General features: G+C 45.0%; 1 protein-coding gene across 2 annotated transcripts in view; it reads right to left on the bottom strand.

The window, feature by feature from the left end:
• Positions 1 to 21,367, bottom strand: part of LOC129812815 (coiled-coil domain-containing protein 85C-A-like) — a 118,102-nt gene extending 96,735 nt beyond the window's left edge. Inside the window, exon 1 of one of the 2 annotated variants that reach the window (XM_055864707.1) lies at positions 19,827 to 21,367. In XM_055864707.1, coding sequence (XP_055720682.1) covers positions 19,827 to 20,532 — 706 coding nt within the window. In that variant the 5' untranslated portion in view covers positions 20,533 to 21,367. The remainder of the gene's footprint in view (positions 1 to 19,826) is intronic. The other variant, XM_055864706.1, reaches the window with a different exon arrangement.
• Positions 21,368 to 22,742: the final 1,375 nt, after the last annotated feature.

Below are 22,742 nucleotides of genomic sequence, written 5' to 3'. Positions count from 1 at the left end.
GATTAACTGATGGTGCACTACCCAATTTGGATATTCCACCTTGTGTGTTCTACTATTAGCACTTTCAAAAGTAAGTTTAAAGCCGGACTGAGTTCCTTTAGAAAAAAATATATATACAGTACCTGTCAAAAGTTTGGACACACCTACTCATTCCAGGGTTTAAAATAATAGTGAAGATATCAAAACTATGAAATTACACATATGAATGAGGTACTGTAGTAACAAAAAAAAGTGTTCAATCAAAATATACTTGATATTTGAGATTCTTCAAAGTGGCCACCCTTTACCTTGATGACAGCTTTGCAAACTCTTGGTAGTCACCTGGAATGCATTTCAATTAACAGGTTTGCCTTGTTAAAAGTTCATTTGTGGAATTTCTTTCCTTAATGCGTTCGTCACACCCTGATCTGTTTCACCTGTCGTTGTGCTTGTCTCCACCCACCTCCAGGTGTCGCCCATCTTCCCCATTATCCCCAGTGTATTTATACCTGTGTTCTCTGTTTGTCTGTTGCTAGTTTGTTTTGTTCGTCAAGCCTACCAGTGGTTTTCCCCTTGCGCTTGTCTGGTTCTAGTTCCTGGTGTCCTTGTTTTGACCATTCTGCCTGTCCTGAGCTTGTCTGCCATTCTGTATCTTGTCCCACCACACTGGATTATTGACCTCTGCCTGCCCTGACTCTGAGACTGCCTGCCGTTCTGTACCTTTTCAACTCTGAATTTGTTCTTAACTGACCTGCCTAGTTAAATAAAGGTAAAAAAAAAGATAATAAAGTCGCAAAAACCATCAAGCGCTATGATAAAACTGGCTCTCATGAGGACCGCCACAGGAAAGGAAGACCCAGAGTTCAAGTAACAGACACATCTCAACATCAACTGTTCAGAGGAGACTGCGTGAATCAGGCCTTCATAGTCAAAATGCTGCAAAGAAAAAACACTACTAAAGGACACCAATAAGAGGCTTGCTTGGGCCAAGAAACACGAGCAATGGACATTAGACTGGTGGAAATATGTCCAAATGTGAGATTTTTGGTTCCAACCGCCGTGTCTTTGTGAGACGCAGAGTAGGTGAACGGATGATCTCCTCATGTGTGGTTCCCACCGTGAAGCATGGAGGAGGAGGTGTGATCATGTGGGGGTGCTTTGCTGGTTACACTGTCAATGATTTATTTAGAATTCAAGGCACACTTAACCAGTATGGCTACCACAGAATTCTGCAGCGATAGGCCATCCCATCTTGTTTGCGCTTAGAGGGACTATCATTTGTTTTTTATCAGGACGAGGACCCAAAACACACCTCCAGGCTGAGTAAGGGCTATTTTACCAAGAAGGTGACTGATGGAGTGTTGCATCATATGACCTGGCCTCCACAATCACCCAACCTCAACCCAACTGAGATGGCTTGGGATGACTTGGACTGCAGAGTGAAGGAAAATCAGCCAACAAGTGCTCAGCATATGTGGGAACTCCTTCATGACTGTTGGAAAAGCATTCCGCATGAAGCTGGTTGAGAGAATGCCAAGAGTGTGCATAGCTGTCATCAAGGCAAAGGGTGGCTACTTTGAAGAATCTAAAATGTTTTGGTTACTACATGATTCCATATTCCATGTTATTTCATAGTTTTGATGTCTTCAGTAATATTCGACAATGTATAAAATAGTCAAAATAAAGAAACTATAACTTATAGAAACTATAACCTTGAAGTAGGTTCATCCAAACTCTTGACTGGTACTGTATATATGTTGTATTACTTTTTGGGTTGACCACTGCTACAGTTTGGGAACCACTGCTATAGACATCCACCATAGTGCTTGTCATTTTGGCACTGAACATCGGATTTTGACTGGGATTTTTTTTTTCTGATCATGTATTAATGTTCAGAATTGATCAAAGGGCCAGTATAAATTAATAAACGGGATCTGGCCCGTGGGCTGCCAGCTGAATAGGCCTGATATAGGGAATAGAGTGTGTGGGGAGGGTGGGTGAAAACATTAGACAGATTGTCTTCTTTTCTGAAGAGAGGACTGATCAGCAGGGATTTAGATAGAAATCCCTTATTGATGTCACTTGTTAAATCCCCTTCAATCAGTGTAGATAAAGGGGAGGAGACAGGTTAAAAAAAGATTTTTAAGCTTTGAGACAATTGAGACATGGATTGTGTATGTGTGCCATTCAGAGGAGAGAATGGGCAAGACTAAATATTTAAGTGCCTTTGAACGGGGTATGGTAGTAGGTGCCAGGCGCACCAGTTTGTGTCAAGAACTGCAACACTGCTTGGTTTTTCACACTCAACCATTTCCTGTGTGTATCAAGAATGGTCCACCACCCAAAGGACATCCAGTCAACTTGACACAACCGTGGGAAGCATTGGAGTCAACATGGGACAGCATCCCTGTGGAACGCTTTCAACACCTTGTAGAGTCCATGCCCCAACGAAGGCTGTTCTGAGAGCAAAAGGAGAGGGGGGGTGCAACTCAACATTAGGAAGGTGTCCTTGATATTATGTAAACTCAGAGTAGGTAGGACACATATACCAGTAGATACATAACTGGGTACCCACATTGCTACATTCAAGAAAACCAGCTCACATCCTCAGCAGTTCTGATTTGTTGATTCTATAATCAGAATTCTGGGAAAATCGCATCTGCTTCTGGTTTGTGCCGTTGGTTCCAGAACGTCCCATAGACGTTTGGCAGACGGATAAGCTTTGATCTTGGTCGCAGTTTCATGTTACTGATCCAAAAACGCATGACTAAACAGGTAGTGGCATGGTGGGTTATACAACACAGCAGAGGCCTGGGTATGGATGGCCTGGTGAGTACTGGGGCATACATGAGGCATGGAGATTACATGGTCACACAAGATATATAGCTTCCTGAAAGATGGATGTGGGATTCATGTCATATTCCCTATATAGTGCACTACTTTTGATCACTGCTAGAACACTATATAGGCAATAGGATGCCATTTGTGACGCAGCCAATGACTCCTCTAGCTCTTATGGGATCTTAAAGGATCAAAACAATGGGATTATACCACATCCAGAAATGAGCAACATGACCACCAAACACTCAAAGAGCCTAATACTAATTTGAGATCTGTGCTTTAGTGCAAATAAGACATTGATGTCAATGGGAGATTTTAAAGAAATATTCAGTTATATGTATGGTTGTAACATAAGGATTCAGCCTGAAGACCCTAACTTCTGTACCAGTCAAAAGGCTGAGGATCTAAACCAAGCTGACAGTCTCCAGATGCTCATCCTCTATAATAATCATCTCGTTGGATGTCCTTTTAGAATAGAGCTTATCTGGGCTCTGGAGATGCTCTCTCTGTGCCTTGCACCCATACTGAATTCCCTAACCCCACGTAGTGTGCCCTAACCCTTTGTAAATGTGTGCCCTAATCCCTTGTAAACGTGTGCCCTCTACCCGTACTGGAAACCCCAGGAGACTCTCTCTCTCTTCTCTCTCTCACCCTCTACCCCTACAAGAAACCCCAAGAGACTCTCTCTCTCTCTCTCTTCTCTCTCTCACCCTCTACCCCTATAAGAAACCCTAAGAGACTCTCTCTCTCTCTCTTCTCTCTCTCACCCTCTACCGCTACAAGAAACCCCAAGAGACTTTCTCTCTCTCTCTTCTCTCTCTCACCCTCTACCCCTACAAGAAACCCCAAGAGACTCTCTCTCTCTCTCTCACCCTCTACCCCTACAAGAAACCCCAAGAGACTCTGTCTCTCTCTCTCTTCTCTCTCTCACCCTCTACCCCTACAAGAAACCCCAAGAGACTGTCTCTCTCTCTCTCTTCTCTCTCTCACCCTCTACCCCTACAAGAAACCCCAAGAGACTATCTCTCTCTCTCTCCTCTCTCTCACCCTCTACCCCTACAAGAAACCCCAAGAGACTCTCTCTCTCTCTCTCTTCTCTCTCTCAGCCTCTACCCCTACAAGAAACCCCAAGAGACTCTCTCTCTCTCTTCTCTCTCTCACCCTCTACCCCTACAAGAAACCCCAAGAGACTCTCTCTCTCTCTCTTCTCTCTCTCACCCTCTACCCCTACTAGAAACCCCAGGAAACTCTCTCTCTCTTCTCTCTGTGGGAAGAGGGAGCTGAAATGTTATCTGAAAGTTGAAACAGGACCCAAAACCCAATCTGGCCCCAAATGGAGTGGCAGATTGAGCACCCTCTGTCCCTAGGTTGGCTAGCTGGGGGGTCTGGATGGTCTCATTTCTAGACGCCTTTTTTCTGGAACGCTCCTGATTGAAATGTTCATGCCTTTCCAGATGAACAGAGCCACAGAATTACAGAGTCAGAGAGAAATATAGAGGCCGTGACTGCCGATTCATTCCACAATGACTTACAAACAATTTGACTGTCGTAAAACAATAACAGACACACACTATAGTGTGTGCGTACAAACGCACACAAAAAGAGGGCCACAGCTGTATATAGCAGTTTTGGCACGAGACTGGCTGGCTGGATAGTGTGACATATTTGAAAAGCTTTTAATTTCATTGCTGTGTCTGGATGTGTATTGACTTTCCCATTAAGTCTAATCGTTGTGGGTTTCAGAATGATTTATGCCGCTAAGGTCCAAGGTGGGCTAAGTGAGTGGGAAGAATGAAACCAATAATTAAATACTGTATGTACAGAAACAGACACTTTAAAAAAAATCTATCCACACATACAGTGCCTTCGGAAAGTATTCAGACCCATTGACTTTTTCCACATTTTATTACGTTACAGCTTTATTCTAAAATGGATTTAAAAAACATTATCCTCAGCAATCTACACACAATATCCCATTATGACAAAGTGAAAACAGGTTTTCAATATTTTTGCAAATTACATAAAATAAAAAATAAAAAAAATACCTTGTTTATGTAAGTATTCAGGCCCTTTGCTATGAGACTTGAAATTGAGCTCGGGTGCATCCTGTTTCCATTGATCATCCTTGAGATGTTTCTACAACTTGATTGAGTCCACCTGTGGAAAATCCAATTGATTGGACATGATTTGGAAAGGCACACATCTGTCTATATAAGGTCCCACAGTTGACAGTGCATGTCAGAGCAAAAACCAAGCCATGAGGTCGAAGGAATTGTCCGTAGAGCTATGAGACAGGATTGTGTCGAGGAACAGATCTGGGGAAGGGTACCAAAAAATCTCTGCAGCATTGAAGGTCCCCAAGAACACTGTGGCCTCCGTCATTCTTAAATGGAAGAAGTTTAGAACCACCAAGACTAGAGCTGGCCGCCCGGCCAAACAGAGCAATCAGTGGAGAAGGGTCTTGGTCAGGGAGGTGACCAATCAGGCCTTTATGGTAGAGTGACCAGCGGAAGCCACTCCTCAGTAAAAGGCACATGACAGCCCACTTGGAGTTTGAAAAAGGTACCTAAAGACTCTCAGACCATTTAATTTTAACATAAAAAAACATTTTTATTTATTTAACCTTTATTTAACTAGGCAAGCCAGTTTAGAAAAAATTATTTACAATGACGGTGTAACGGCTTTCCTCCTCCTCTTCATCCGAAGAGGAGGAGCAGGGATTGAACCAAAATGCAGCGTTCGAATTCGACATAATATTTATTTACAAAACGGAAAACACCACAACACTTTAACAAACTACAAAACAATAAACGACGTAGACAGACCTGGACGACGAACTTACATGAAACACGAAGAACGCATGAACAGGGAAACTGACTACATAAAAGAACGAACATACAAACAAACCAAAAACAGTCCCGTGTGGGGCAACGACATACACAGACACAGGAGACAACCACCCACAACAAACAGTGTGAAAACACCTACCTTAATATGACTCTCAATCAGAGGAAATGAAAACCACCTGCCTCTAATTGAGAGCCATATCAGGTCACCCATTAAACCAACATAGAAACAGAAAACATAGACTGCCCACCCAAACTCACGTCCTGACCAACTAACACATACAAAAACTAACAGAAAACAGGTCAGGAACGTGACATAACCCCCCCCTTAAGGTGCGAACTCCGGGCGCACCAGCACAAAGTTTAGGGGAGGGTCTGGGTGGGCATCTGACCACAGTGGTGGCTCAGGCTCTGGGCGAGGTCCCCACCCCACCATAGTCAATCCCAGCTTACGTTTCCCACTACGACTGACCACCCTCCTATTCCACCCACTTAATTTTTTGGGTAACATCGAGACAAGGGGCAGCACCGGGACAAGGGACAGCACTGGGATAGAGAGATAGTTCGAAACAAAGAGGTAGGTCAGGATAGAGAGGTAGCTCAGGACAGAGGGATAGCTCTGGATAGAGAGGTAGCTCAGGATAGAGAGGTAGCTCAGGATAGAGGGGCAACTCCGGACTGAAGGGCAGATCCGGACAGAGAGACAGCTCTGGACTGAGGGGCAGTTCTGGATAAATAGCCGCTCTGGGCTGAGGGACAGCTCATGGCTGGCTGACGGCTCTGGACGCTCATGGCTGGCTGACGGCTCTGGACGCTCATGGCTGGCTGACTGCTCTGGACGCTCATGGCTGGCTGACGGCTCTGGACGCTCATGGCTGGCTGACGGCTCTGGACGCTCATGGCTGGCTGACCGCTCTGGACGCTCATGGCTGGCTGACGGCTCTGGACGCTCATGGCTGGCTGACGGCTCTGGCAGATCCTGTCTGGTTGGCGGCTCTGGCAGATCCTGTCTGGTTGGCGGCTCTGGCAGATCCTGTCTGGTTGGCGGCTCTGGCAGATCCTGTCTGGTTGGCGGCTCTGGCAGATCCTGACTGACGAATGGCTCTAGCAGCTCCTGACTGACTAACGGCTCTGACGGCTCGGGACAGACGGGCGGCTCAAACGACACTGGGCAGACGGATGGCTCAGACGGCACTGGGCAGATGGATGGCTCAGACGGCACTGGGCAGACGGATGGCTCAGACGGCACTGGGCAGACGGATGGCTCAGACGGCACTGGGCAGACGGATGGCTCAGACGGCACTGGACAGACGGATGGCTCAGACGGCACTGAGCAGACGGATGGCTCAGACGGCACTGGGCAGACGGATGGCTCAGACGGCACTGGGCAGACGGATGGCTCAGACGGCACTGGGGAGACGGATGGCTCAGATGGCGCTGGTGAGACGGATGGCTCTGGCCGGATGAGACGCACTGTAGGCCTGGTGCGTGGTACCGGAACTGGAGGTACCGGGCTAAGGACACACACCTTCAGGCTAGTGCGGGGAACAACAACAGGGCACACTGGACTCTCAATGCGCACTATAGGCCTGGTGCGTGGTACCGGAACTGGAGGTACCGGGCTGAGGGCACGCACATCAGGGCGAGTGCGGGGAGAAGGAACAGTGCGTACAGGGCTCTGGAGACGCACAGGTGGCTTAGTGCGTGGTGCCGGAACTGGAGGCACTGGGCTGGAGACACGCACCATAGGGAGAGTGCGTGGAGGAGGCACAGGGCTCTGGAAACGCACTGGAAGCCTGGTGCGTGGTGTAGGCACTGGTGGTACTGGGCTGGGGCGGAGAGGTGGCGCCGGAAATACCGGACCGTGCAGGCGTATTGGCTCCCTTGAGCACTGAGCCTGCCCAACCTTACCTGGCTGAATGCTCCCCATCGCCCGACCAGTGCGGGGAGGTGGAATAACCCGCACCGGGCTATGTAGGCGAACCGGGGACACCATGCGTAAGGCTGGTGCCATGTATGCCGGCCCGAGGAGACGTACTGTTGGCCAGATATGTAGGGCCGGCTTCATGACATCCGGCTCAATGCTCGATCTAGCCCTACCAGTGCGGGGAGGTGGAATAACCCGCACCGGGCTATGCACACGTACAGGAGACACCGTGCGCTCTACTGCGTAACACGGTGTCTGCCCGTACTCCCGCTCTCCACGGTTAGCCTGGGAAGTGGGCGCAGGTCTCCTACCTGCCCTTGGCCCACTACCTCTTAGCCTCCCCCCCCCCCAAGAAATGTTTGGGGTTTCTTCTCGGGCTTCCTTGCTAGCCGCGTACCTTCATATTTCCGGTCTTGAGCTTGATTTTCCGGCTTCCAGCCACGTCTCCTTGCTGCCTCCTCATACCACCGCTCTTGGGCTCTCGCTGCCTCCATCTCTTCACAAGCGCGGCGATATTCCCCAATATGTGCCCAGTGTCCTTTTCCCTCCAAGACTTCTTCCCATGTCCAAGACTCCTGTTTAGTGTTCCACTGCTCAAACTTCTGCTGCTTGGTTCTGGATTGGTGGGTGGTTCTGTAACGACTTTCCTCCTCCTCTTCATTCGAAGAGGAGGAGCAGGGATTGAACCAAAATGCAGCGTTTGAATTCGACATAATATTTATTTACAAAACGGAAAACACCACAACACTTTAACAAACTACAAAACAATAAACGACGTAGACAGACCTGGACGACGATCTTACATGAAACACGAAGAACGCATGAACAGGGGAAACTGACTACATAAAAGAACGAACATACAAACAAACCAAAAACAGTCCCGTGTGGCGCAACGACATACACAGACACAGGAGACAACCACCCACAACAAACAGTGTGAAAACACCTACCTTAATATGACTCTCAATCAGAGGAAATGAAAACCACCTGCCTCTAATTGAGAGCCATATCAGGTCACCCATTAAACCAACATAGAAACAGAAAACATAGACTGCCCACCCAAACTCACGTCCTGACCAACTAACACATACAAAAACTAACAGAAAACAGGTCAGGAACGTGACAGACGGCCTACCCCGGCCAAACCCTAACCCAGATGACACTGGGCCAATTGTGCGCCGCCCTATGGGATTCCCAATCACGGACGGTTGTGATACAGCCTGGAATCAAACCAGGGTCTGTAGTGACGCCTCTAGCACTGCGATGCAGTGCCTTAGACCACAGTGCCACTCGGAAGCCCCCAAAACAAGATTCTCTGGTCTGATGAAACCAAGATTGAACTCTTTGGCCTGAATGCCAAGTGTCACATCTGGAGGAAACCTGGCACCATCCCTACTGTCAACATCATGAGGATTATCACTTGGCTGGAAACCAACATCAGATTTAGGATAAATAGCTTCAGCGTAGATGAGGTCCATAAATTGACATCCACATGTTTTATATAAATCCAAAGACTGTTTATTCTGAGACTTAACAGTGCCATATGGTGACATGGTTCATAGGAGAACATAAGACTACAGTATTTACTGTTGAGGGTTCAAGCCAGGCCACATTCTCCTATTACTGTACATACTGTAGGTCATGGGATGTTTGAATAGACTCAATGTTCAATCTTTCAAGGTTAATGCTCCCATTTAGGTCAAGAAATTCTTTCAAAAATACTGAATCAGATTTCTGCAATCAAGAAATAATCTGGATTATTCATTTTTCCCCAGATATTTTATTTATTTTGATCTGCCACAGGGGTTCATAACGCACAAATGTTTCAGCTCAACATCCTAACTAAACTCAGTGTGCAGGCGAGAGACGGGTTTCTCACATTGAGCCATCATTATAACGTGAGTTGGTGAATCCATAACGCTACTGTATAGTTAATGAGGAAGTGACCTAGATGGTGTAACATTTCAATGAAAACCACCGGTGTGTTTATTCAAACAAACAGACGCATACTAGGACTAACTGTCTCCTGTGTTACTGAAGGACGTTTTATAGAGAATGTCACCAATGTCAGGTATGTGTTAGTTAAAGCTACCTAGATTCAAATTCAAACTCTTCGCCAACTGATAAGAGCCACTGTAAAAAGTCTTATCTCGAGAGAGGTATCCTTGGTTGTTCACAAGGGTGGGGCCTGCGCTTGGCATTGTGCAGATTGCCTTTAGACCTTGGTCAAATACATTATGTATGAGAAAGGATTTGATTTGCCATGGTTTAAGCTCTCTCCATCGCCAACCCAGCTAGCCAGAGAGAGACAGTCAACACTCAGGCCTGGGAGGGAGAAACAGGACACAGCCAAACCCCTCAGTCAGGCCTTTTGCTCTCTCTCTCTCTCTCTCTCTTTTGCTCTCTCTCTCTCTCTCTTGCTCTCTCTCTCTCTCTCTCTCACTCTCTCTCTCTCTCTTTTTCTCTCTCTCTCTCTCTCTCTCTCTCTCTCTTTTGCTCTCTCTCTCGCTCTCTCTCTCTCTCTCTCTCTCTTTTGCTCTCTCTCCCGCTCTCTCTCTCTCTCTCTCTTGCTCTCTCTCTCTCTCTCACTCGCTCTCTCTCTCTTTTGCTCTCTCTCTCTCTTTTGCTCTCTCTCTCTCTCTCTCTCTCTTTTGCTCTCTCTCAATGTTAATAAACATGTTTAGTCATGTTACCTAGCTAGCTAACAACCTTGTATCTTGCCATTAGGTCCAGGCACATTTGATTGACACAGGAAAAAAGGAGAAGGGTCTGCTGATCATGAGATGTGCTTCAAAATGTAGCATTCATATAGACCTAATGTAAGCCTGATCTACAGTGCCTTCCGAAAGTATTCAGATCACTTGACTTGTGCCACATGTTGTTACGTTACAGCCTTATTCTAAAATGGATGAAATAAAAACATACCGATCTACACACAGCGATCTACACACAATACCCCATAATGACAAAGCGAAAACAGGTTTTTAGAAATATTTGCAAATGTATTACAAATAAAAACTGAAATACCTTATTTACATAAGTATTCAGACCCTTTGCTATGAGGCTCGAAATTGAGCTCAGGTGCATCCTGTTTCCATTGATCATCCTTGAGATGTTTCTACAACTTGATTGGAGTTCACCTGGGGTAAATTGATTTGATTGAACATGATTTGGAAAGGCACACACCTGTCTATATAAGGTCCCACAGTTGACAGTGCATGTCAGAGCAAAAACCAAGCCATGAGGTAGAAGGAATTGTCTGTAGAGCTCCAAGACAAGATGTCCCCTTACTGCCACAATGGCTTACATATTATTATGCATGTACTGTATATTCCTTCCTCCCATTCCTCCAGCCAAATTACATGTAGGCCTTTGAAAATATGAGCAAATCAGCCATTCTATGCAGCATTCTATTATACACTGAAGAGTGTGAAGTTAAAATCAATGTGTTGCATTGAGTAGAAAAACAACCCCCCCCTCCCCCATACTCGGTATCGTGATACTTGGCTTGGTATCGTATCATTAGTACAATGTTGGTAACATGACAACACTAGTGGGAACCAAAGAAAGAGTGGGGGGAGAATGGGAGAGACACTGAGTGCAACAGGCAGAGAAAGGGGGGGTTCAGAGTTTGGACAGAGGAGGACAAGTGCAACAGGGGAAGTGAGGGAAAGAGAAAGAGAGGGGCAACGCAGCAACACAATTAGACCCAACCAAATCATGAGAAAACTAAAATAGAATTACTGTACAAAACTAATTAACAAAAAAACAGAGCAAACTAGAATGCTATTTGGCCCTGAACAGAGAGTACACATTGGCAGAATACCTGGCCACTGTGACTGATCCAAAATTAAGGAAAGCTTTTACTATGTACAGATTCAGTGAGCATAGCCTTGCTATTGAGAAAGGCCGTAGAAGGCAGACCTGGCTCTCAAGAGAAGACAGGCTATGTGCACACTGCCCACAAAATGATATGGAGACTGAGCTGCACTTCCTAACCTCCTGCCCAATGTATGACCATATTAGAGACACATGTTTCCCTCAGATTACACAGATTCACAAAGAATTCGAAAACAAACCCATTTGTGATAAACTCCCATATCTACTGGGTGATATACCACAGTGTGCCATCACAGTGGCAAGATGTGTGACCTGTTGCCACAAGAAAAGGGAAACCAGGGAAGAACAAACACCATTGTAAATACAACCCATATTATGTTTATTTATTTTCCCTTTTGCACTTGATATGACATTTGAAATGTCTTTATTATTTTTGGAACTTTTGGGAGTGTAATGTTTCCTGTTCATTTGTATTGTTTATTTCACTTTTGTTTATTATCTAGTTCACTTGCTTTGGCAATGTTAACATATGTTTCCCATGCCAATAAAGCCCTTGAATTGAATTGACAGAGGGCTTGATAGGGTGGGCGAACAAGTGCAACAAGGGAAGAGAGAGAGAGATAGAGAATAAATGAGAGTAAATGAGTGAGTAAGTGAGTGAGTGAGTAAGCAGGTGAAAGAAAGAGACCCATTGATAAAAGTTTGGGGGGTAGTGGGTGGAGGAGGAGAAGGGCAGCTGGGAAGCAGGGCACAGAACTGAACACAACAGAGATGGCTGAACAAAGACCTCCACAGGCCCATATAGCCTCACACACAGCCCCCAAGCCTGACTCTATAGTGCCTGATCAAACACATCATCCAGGAAGTGAGCCAGGACCCGAGACAGGGCAAAACCAAACACACACAGAGCCATAACACAGAGCCCACAGAGCCATAACACAGAGCCCACAGAGTCATAACACAGAGCTCACAGAGCCATAACACAGAGCCCACAGAGTCATAACACAGAGCCCACAGAGCCATAACACAGAGCCATAACACAGAGCCATAACACAGAGCCATAACACAGAGCCCACAGAGCCATAACACAGAGCCCACAGAGCCATAACGCAGAGCCATAACACAGAGCACACAGAGCCATAACACAGAGCCCACAGAGCCATAACACAGAGCCCACAGAGCCATAACACAGAGCCCACAGAGCCATAACGCAGAGCCATAACACAGAGCACACAGAGCCATAACACAGAGCCCACAGAGCCATAACACAGAGCACACAGAGCCATAACACAGAGCCATAACACAGAGCCATAACACAGAGCCCACAGAGCCATAACACAGAGCACACAGAGCCATAACACAGAGCCCACAGAGCCATAACACAGAGCCCACAGAGCCATAACACAGAGCCCACAGGGCCATAACGCAGAGCCATAACACAGAGCCATAACACAGAGCACACAGAGCCATAACACAGAGCACACAGAGCCATAACACAGAGCACACAGCTTAACAGCACAAGTGTTCCACCAGGACCATTAAACAGGAGGACCAAACCAAGAGGCAAAGTCAACCAAACACACCATAGTCCTAAGAGCAACCGTAACCCATGCACCAAAAATATCTCAAGGTGCATTAAAAGTACAGTATTACTGAATACTGATGATTCTGCCCTAACGGAGGTACAATAATCAGACACAACCCAACAAAGCTCAGTGCTTTCAGGGCCCCACCACACCTCCCCACTGTACTGCTGGGTGTCTCAGCCAAAGTCAACCTCCCCTCTCTCCAGACAAGATAAGAGTTATCACTGCACTGCCAACTATGTAGACTGTCTAATCACCTCAAAACGGTGTGAAGTGAACAGAGTAGGGGAAAATATTTAGCCAGTTATCCGCTACGACCAAACCATTTCCTGAAAGGCAATGTTGTTATGGACAGGTTATTATTCCTGATCATCATTATGAAATGATTAAAACAACTTCTAAAGTACATAAGTGAGTGGGAAAGCTTAAGAACAATAGAACCAAATAGTGAAGTCATTGCAATTCCCAGACTGTAGAAGAGACAACAAAAAGCAAGATGGATGGAGAGAGAACCCTTTTCAGAGAGAATCCTGTTTAGTCTCATGAGAACAACTGTAAGCTTTTAGTCCAGTGATGTGTTTTAGTCATAAATAAACATAAAGCTGTGTACTTGCTGATTGACAAGCACCTTAGTGGTGTACGGTAGGTTGTATATAAGATGGTCTCACACACGGCGTGCCACCTTTGCGATAGAACAGGCCTGAATTCTTCAGGCTGTCGGAAACGTTCCACAGGGATGTTGGTCTATGCTGCAGATTGGACGGCGGTACATTCATGCTGTGAACAGCCCGTTCCATCTCATCCCAAACATACTCTATTGGGTTGAGGTCTGGGGACTGACCAGGTCGGTCAAGTCAACTGAACTCACTGTCATTTTCCAGGCCATGTTTTTCCACTCCTCAGTTGTCCAGTGTTGGTGATCGGGTGCCCACTGGAGACGTTTCTTCTTGTTTAAGCTGATAGGAGTGGAACCTGGCGTGGTCGTCTGCTGCAATAGCCCATCTGTGACAATGATCAATGAGTTGTGTGTTCCCAGATGCCGTTCTGCACACCACTGTTGTTCTGCCCCGTTATTTGCCTGTTTGTGGCCCACCTGTTAGATTGCACAATTCTTGCCATTCTCCTTTGACCTCTCTCATCAACAAGCTGTTTTATTCCACATGACGGCCGCTGACTGGATATTTTTTGTTTGACGCACCACTCTCTGTAAAACCTAAACACTGTCATGCGTGAAAAGCCCAGGAGGGCGGTCGTTTCTGAGATACTGGATCTGGCCTCCCTGGCACCGACCAACGTTCCACACTCAAAGTCGCTTAGGTCACTTGATTTGCCCATTCTAACATTCAATCGAACAGTAACTTAATGCCTTGATGCCTGTCTGCCTGATTTATATAGCAAGCCATGGCCACATGACTCACTGTCTGTAGGGTAAAGGGGAAAAGTGTACCTAGTAAACTGTCCGGTTAGTGTATAACACACACACACACACACACTGTAACTGTAGGAGGGCTGACTGCCACTTTTAAGATGAGAGGAGAGTATAACACACACACTGCTGTGAGAGAGAGTGCCCGGCGCAAAGCCTTTTCCTCTGAGGCAGCGCTGGAATGAATCCTCTGAATTTATAGTCGAACTAATCTCAACAAGTGGGCTCTCTCACCGTACATATCCCTCTACACACACGCACGCACGCGCACGCAGGCACGCACGCAAACACACACACACGCACGCACGCACACACACAGAGAGAGTCTAAAACTGTGACTGATAACCCTCCCACATGACCCGGCTAGTAAATAAAAGCAGTGGGTAAAACTGACAGCGACACTGTGGCACCTCGTTCCCCTCAGCTTCAGTGGCTGATTTAATAGGCCAGAGAGCAGAGAGAACCAATAAAGTGGCTATAACTCTTTGATTGACCCCACCATGACCACTGCATCACACACAGGTGAGAGAATGCTGGAGGAGAACATTAGTCTTGGTGGGGAAAGAATTTCACTGTTAGTCTACACCCGTTATGACACTGTGACAATGAACCAACCAGAATACAACAGCCAGCCAGGCTCTGACCGAGCAGCTTGTGCCAAAACCAGAGCACATTACTATTCACACAACAATGGCACTATGATCAATACAGTTTGTCCATCAGAGTATTATTAACAAAGGCCACATGCAGGGCTGTATGCCCACTGTAACAATGGCTTTGTCACAGCGATCACCAGCCAGTCACAGACCTGACACTGCAAATTTCACACATTGGATGCGTTCCAAATGGCACCCTATTCCCTAGTAGTGCATTACTTTTGACCAGGGCCCATAGGGCATACCCATAGATGGTCAAAAGTAGTGGACTAAATAGGAAATAGGGTGCCATTTGGGACACAAACACATTGATTAGCCTTAGCCACATGGACAAAAAAGACACACATACTGTCTCAGTCTGTACTGTAGCTGTATTAAGGAGATGGTCTTTACTGTAGCTGTATTAAGGAGATAGTCTGTACTGTAGCTGTATTAAGGAGACGGTCTGTACTGTAGCTGTATTAAGGAGATAGTCTGTACTGTAGCTGTATTAAGGAGACGGTCTGTACTGTAGCTGTATTAGGGAGATGGTCTGTACTGTAGCTGTATTGAGGAGACTGTCTGTACTGTAGCTGTATTGAGGAGACAGTCTGTACTGTAGCTGTATTGACGAGATGGTCTGTACTGTAGCTGTATTGAGGAGACAGTCTGTACTGTAGCTGTATTGACGAGATGGTCTGTACTGTAGCTGTATTGACGAGATGGTCTGTACTGTAGCTGTATTGACGAGATGGTCTGTACTGTAGCTGTATTGACGAGATGGTCTGTACTGTAGCTGTATTGAGGAGACAGTCTGTACTGTAGCTGTATTGACGAGATGGTCTGTACTGTAGCTGTATTGACGAGATGGTCTGTACTGTAGCTGTACTGACGAGACAGTCTGTACTGTAGCTGTATTGAAGGAGATGGTCTGTACTGTAGCTGTATTAAGGAGATAGTCTGTACTGTAGCTGTATTAAGGAGATGGTCTGTACTGTAGCTGTATTAAGGAGATAGTCTGTACTGTAGCTGTATTAAGGAGATAGTCTGTACTGTAGCTGTATTAAGGAGATGGTCTGTACTGTAGCTGTATTAAGGAGATAGTCTGTACTGTAGCTGTATTAAGGAGATGGTCTGTACTGTAGCTGTATTAAGGAGATAGTCTGTACTGTAGCTGTATTAAGGAGATGGTCTGTACTGTAGCTGTATTAAGGAGATGGTCTGTACTGTAGCTGTATTAAGGAGATAGTCTGTACTGTAGCTGTATTAAGGAGATGGTCTGTACTGTAGCTGTATTAAGGAGATAGTCTGTACTGTAGCTGTATTGAGGAGACAGACTGTACTGTAGCTGTATTGAGGAGACAGACTGTACTGTAGCTGTATTGACGAGACTGTCTGTACTGTAGCTGTATTGAGGAGACAGACTGTACTATAGCTGTATTGACGAGACTGTCTGTACTGTAGCTGTATTGAGGAGACTGTCTGTACTGTAGCTGTATTGAGGAGACAGTCTGTACTGTAGCTGTATTGAGGAGACAGTCTGTACTGTAGCTGTATTGACGAGATGGTCTGTACTGTAGCTGTATTGACGAGATGGTCTGTACTGTAGCTGTATTGACGAGATGGTCTGTACTGTAGCTGTATTGACGAGATGGTCTGTACTGTAGCTGTATTGAGGAGACAGTCTGTACTGTAGCTGTATTGACGAGATGGTCTGTACTGTAGCTGTATTGACGAGATGGTCTGTACTGTAGCTGTATTGACGAGATGGTCTGTACTGTAGCTGTATTGACGAGATGGTCTGTACTGTAGCTGTACTGACGAGACAGTCTGTACTGTAGCTGTATTGAAGGAGATGGTCTGTACTGTAGCTGTATGAAGGAGACTGTCTGTACTGTAGCTGTATTGAAGGAGATGGTCTGTACTGTAGCTGTATGAAGGAGATGGTCTGTACTGTAGCTGTATTGACGAGACAGACTGTACTGTAGCTGTATTGACGAGACAGTCTGTACTGTAGCTGTATTGACGAGACAGACTGTACTGTAGCTGTATTGACGAGACAGTCTGTACTGTAGCTGTATTGACGAGACAGACTGTACTGTAGCTGTATTGACGAGACAGTCTGTACTGTAGCTGATTTGATGTGATGTATGTCCAGCCAACTGTCCTTACTGTAAGAGTATCATCTGGGCTACAGAGTTTATCATCTGGTGAAAACAGGGGTTGAGGGAGTAGGGAGTAGTGGAAAGATAGGATAGAGGTAATTTAGAAGGAGTGAGTGGAGAGCAGTGGATAGCGATAAGTGCATATCTAAGATAAGATAAAGACTCGGTTTATAGGGAGGATCCATTAGCAGACTGGGTCCTTTCAACTTTTCAACACAGCTAGATTACTATGAAGTTAAACACAGCTTGTCTAAAAGTTGAATACAGTTTGACTACTATGAGGCCTGGCGTGGGTCCTACTTAACATGTCAACATATGGACAGTTTGCAGAGCTCGGGCAGTGCACTGTAACAGAAAACTGTAAATTATACACTAATTTGGGGAATTATCAACAGTAAAATACTCTGAAACGTTTTACTGCTGCATACTGTAAATTATGGTGCATTGTGGGAAAATGTTGTGGGCGTGGAAAGAATTGCTGTAGTTCCAATGGTACTGGAATTTTGGGAGAGCCAAAAACCTTTTGACCACTAGTGGGTGCATGGTATTGTTGTTTCTTGCTCATTAACATATTTTGAGGCGTGCCTTGTAAGAGGATATATTTGTTGCACCGATGAGTGAGATTGTTGTACCAACTTAACTCATAAGTGGTTAATGTACTGTAATGTGTAAACACTTGACCTAGCAGCCCACCTGCTCTCACCAATCCCTTGTAATTACAGTAAAATACTGTAAAATACAAACCCCTCCCCTCAATGAACCCATTCATTCAATCATTCTTTTATTCAGATTATGGTAGCAATTTGTTTTTTTTACAGTATAATATAATACATTTTAGTGTGGTACTGGGTGTCATTACACAGTACTTGCTTTGATACTGTATGTATATTACAGTCAGTGTACTGTAATATGAAATACAGAATTTGACGCACCACCGAGCTGCCTGTAAGCTACAGTCAAATTCATGTTTTTTTAAATAAAAACCACGGTGTGGTTCCCACCGTGAAGCATGGAGGAGGTGTGATGGTGTGGGAGTGCTTTGCAGGTGACAGTCTGTGATTTATTTAGAATTCAAGGCACACTTAACCAGCATGGCTACCACAGCATTCTGCAGAGATACGTCATCCCACCTGGTTTGCACTTAGTGGGACTATAATTTGTTTTTCAACAGGACAATGACCCAAAACGCATCTAATTGAGATGGTTTGGGATGAGTTGGACCGCAGAGTGAAGGATAAGCAGCCAACAAGTGCTTAGCATATGTGGGAACTCCTTCAAGACTGTTGGAAAAGCATTCCAGGTGAAGCTGGTTGAGAGAATGCCAAGCGTGTGCAAAGCTGTCATCAAGGCAAAGGGTGGCTACTTTGAAGAATCTCAAATATAAAATATATTTTGATTTGTTTTTGGTTACTACATGATTCCATATGTGTTATTTCATAGTTCTGATGTCTTCACTATTCTTCTACAATGTAGAAAATAGTAAAAATAAAGAAAAACCCTGGAATGAGTAGGTGTGTCCAAACTTTTGACTAGTACTGTACCTTGGTGGTCAGGGTGTGTGGAGGGGTGAGGGTGGGAACCCACTGGAAATACCCACATCCACATATCTCTACATCTCTTATCTACCACTCAACACTAACAGCAGCAGTAATGTAAACGTCCTCTGAACCCAGTCAGCCACCATGTTATTACTATGTAACAGGGCATGACAGAAAGGCCTAGTTCACCTTCCAAGGAGGTGTTTATGTATAGCATACTAGCTGATCATGAACCGATAAATAAGCATTTGTCACATTTTACATTAGGTTGCACATGAGTCTCTTGTGATATGACATACGATACAGTGCAAGGTGTGGTTATGGGTGCACAGATTAGATTGAAATGCAGACCACATTCAAAGGTGGGAGGGACATTGTTTTAAGACTGTCTGGTTTTGGGGTGATAGGTCCTTATCGGACTCTCCATGTCTCCTTGTGGACCATTAACAGGTCAGGAGGTCATGATGGCCTGGGCATGTTCCAAACTGGCCTGACTCCTTCCTGATAAGACTGCTTTTATCATGATGTCACTGGGACACTCTGATGTCAGAGGTGTGAGTTAAGGGCATCAGTGTGACAAGTGGGGTTCTATAATTCTAGGGTGTGTCCCAGATGGCTCACTATATAGTGCCCTACAAGACTCAAAAGTACCCCTAATGTATGTTTTTTGGGCAGGACTTCAGTTCAAACCAATTATATCACACACTTACAAGTAACTTGTGTTCTTGGCTATTTGCATATTAAACTCTCATTCACTTTCTCTACTCACACAGCCAGCTAGGGCAGATTTCAGAATGGCTAATATCTGTAGGCTATACATTTAATACATCTGAATTCAAGGACAGCACTAGGCCCCCTACCAACCAGCCACACATTGGAGTCCTATATATCAAACTAAAGATGTAGTCTATAAAATGAAGATTCCCATCATCTTCAATAATAAGGTGCACTGCACAAGTTGGGGGTCTTGTTGCACTCTGTAGGGAAACTCACCCACACATATTCTATAATGCATAGGATTTTATGTCTTTCTATGGACTCACCATGCAGTTCATTAGGGATGCTCCTGTGGATGTGTGACACCGGCGACAGGTCGTCCATAGACCTCCGCAGGGACGCTATCTTCCCCTCGGCCGGCGTGTGTATGTGGTTGTGGTCAGGACTACCGGCACTGCCGGTGCTGGAGGTACTACTCCCGTCCCCGACGTCCCTAATGGTTCTGGTGCCCCCGTTCAGGTTGGTCAGGCTGGACTGGGAGTCTATCGAGCTCCGTGACCCGGCTCCGTTCCTCTCCTCCTCCAGCATCAGAATGATCTCCTTCAGTTCCAGGTTCTCCCGCATCACAGAGTCCTGGTTGGCTTCCAGATCCTTCAGCTTCTGATGGTACACCTCGACATCCTGCCACATCGATCCGGCGGTGTAGCGGCCGAAGTGTTGCCACTCCCGGGACAGCTTCTTGCCCTTCTGCCTGTCGTCGTCCAGGAAACAGCAGAGCTCCCGGAGCTCGTGGTTGTCGTCCTGTAGCTTCTGGTTGATCTCCTTGAGGCTGCGGATCTCGTGAAGGTGGACCTGTAGTCTCCGGTTCACGTCTTTCCTCATGTTCCCGTGATCCACCATTAAGTTCATTTTCTCGTTATCCGTTCTCCGTAGCCTCCTGATGAGCTCATCTTTTCCGAGCCTAGAGAGCTCCTCGTCCGTGAGTTTGCTCAAGTCATCCAGCAACGGTCCGTCTGGGGCATTTCTGTCCATGTTCCCCTCCTGGTGTTGCGCTGCTACGCGGGTTCGATTGCACTCTAAAGTGTCCGAATCTATAGGATGTCTAAACGGAGGCTAAACAGTGACTTTGTAAAGAAAAGAAAATCCATGATAGATGAAGTTATTCCAATGCGACATGAAGGAAGGATAACGATGAATTCAACAACCCAGGAATCTGTAGCCTAATAAAAACAAAACGAGTTGGAGCTAAGCAAGTGACCCAAATAGGCAGACAAGTAAGCAGGTAGGCACTAGATAATCCCCTTGTAAAATTCAGCAAAATCGCAAAAAGCATATTTTGTTTTTCATTCCGATAACTGCTCTCAGAGTGGAGTTTGGAGAGACACCGTGCCCGCTTTTACGCACCGGACAGACCGGGAGAGAAGTGGTTCTCTTTGGACATCGGATTCGCCGAATTACTTGAAAGGATCTCCCACAGCAAGCACTGCATCAACTCGCAATGTCAGAGCTTTTGTGTCCACAGCGCAGGTTTGCTTTCAGCCAGGCAATATTCATTCAAAAGACAGAAATGTTCACGCTAACAAGCGCAGACGAGCTCATAATGCAATTCCTCCTTTACAAGCAAGGCCGACATGCACTAAAGTGACAGTATTCTGATCAAATATGTCCTCAATCAAGGCAGCAAGGTTGGAATCAGACTTCGTTGAATTCGCCCTCTGATCTCAGCATCCTGTCAGCTTCAAGCTTGACGCAACCAACTCAAGAAGATTTGTTCGGGCAACCAATCAGGGACTAGTAGAAACCAGTAACCTAGTAGTTGGATCAGGTAGATAAAAGGAGAGCCTTGTAGTTTGACTCCACTGTTCAGTCTTCTTAAAGGGCCAGCTGGCAGATTTCACGAGGGGAACATCTCATTTGAGTTTCAGAGTTTCAGTTGTTCGTAACAAAAAATTTGTGGGCCTATTTGGAATGCAAATAAATACGAGGCAATTGGCCTATTGCCCATTATTTTCTGGATAATAAAAAACCCCGAATGAAATACTCTTTTAGGCTACTGGCTAATAATAGAGTTATAACAGAGTAGCCTATGCTTAACTTTGTATGATACTATGATATGTTATGGAATGTGACAAATGGGAGTCTAATTAACAAATACAAATAGTATATTGTAGAACAATTATTAGCTATGGCTGTAGATACAGATTTGGTGTTTTCTCATTATTTGCCTGGGAGTTTGATGCATAGTTATTATGCATATATGCATATATTCTTCCTCATTCACCCCAACTTAAATTACCACAAGAGTTGAGAGGAGGGAGGAGGAGAGGAGGAGAGGCCACTAAGAACTATAGGCCTATGACATTGATTTTAAAGCTTAAAAGCTTTAAATAAAATCATATTTGTATCATATTTGTACTGTGTACTTGAGCTTGTGTCCTCAAAAGTTACTAGTTTATTAAACATTTTACCAGAAAGGTGAGATTTGAACCTTTATTGGAGTATGCAGCATTACTAGTTATTTGTTATGGTCCTCATGATAAATAATTACTTTAGAGGATTATGTAGATTACATTTTAGATTACATTTAGTTCCTACATTTAAGAGGTTAATAGCTGACCATAAATATTATGACAATAATAAAATAATGATACAATAATGCGAAAGTTTGATCGTTTACTGAAGTTCAACAAGTTGTGAGGCCGCGGGTTGGGGCCACGGGTTGGGCCATGTTGGGACCTTGTGCCAAAACAACATTTCAAGAATATTGTGTGAACAGGTTGCCATCTAGTGGCAAAGACAACATTGCACCAAAAACTGCAACGATGTTGCAAGAAGGCAGTTGCATAAATGTTTTATTCCACCATGAAACACTATAGGCTACATTGTTGCAAAACCTCTTCATGCACACGATGCATAATTTATATACAAATCCTGAGAATATCCGGACCAAACATAATTACGAAATGGTTCTATCAAAGAAATACAATTATTGGTGTGGAATTAGAAATATATATGATTTGCAATCATGTGGAACATAATAATACATTTTCTAATTTAGCAATATTAATACTGTATTAACATATCTAAATGAGTGAATGTATTGTTAGAATAATATAAGAGTGAGTTAATTGACTGACAGTCACAGAAGTCATATTTAGCATCTCCTAAGAACAGACACCAATTGATGTCATCCACAGAAGTGGAATAACTCCGCTGGATTTGTCTTCTGTTTATTGCATTAG

This window comes from Salvelinus fontinalis, chromosome 16 (genome assembly GCF_029448725.1).
Source record: "Salvelinus fontinalis isolate EN_2023a chromosome 16, ASM2944872v1, whole genome shotgun sequence".
NCBI lineage: Eukaryota > Metazoa > Chordata > Actinopteri > Salmoniformes > Salmonidae > Salvelinus > Salvelinus fontinalis.
Note: the sequence above shows the minus strand (reverse complement) of the source record. Positions and strands in the feature narration are given on the sequence as shown.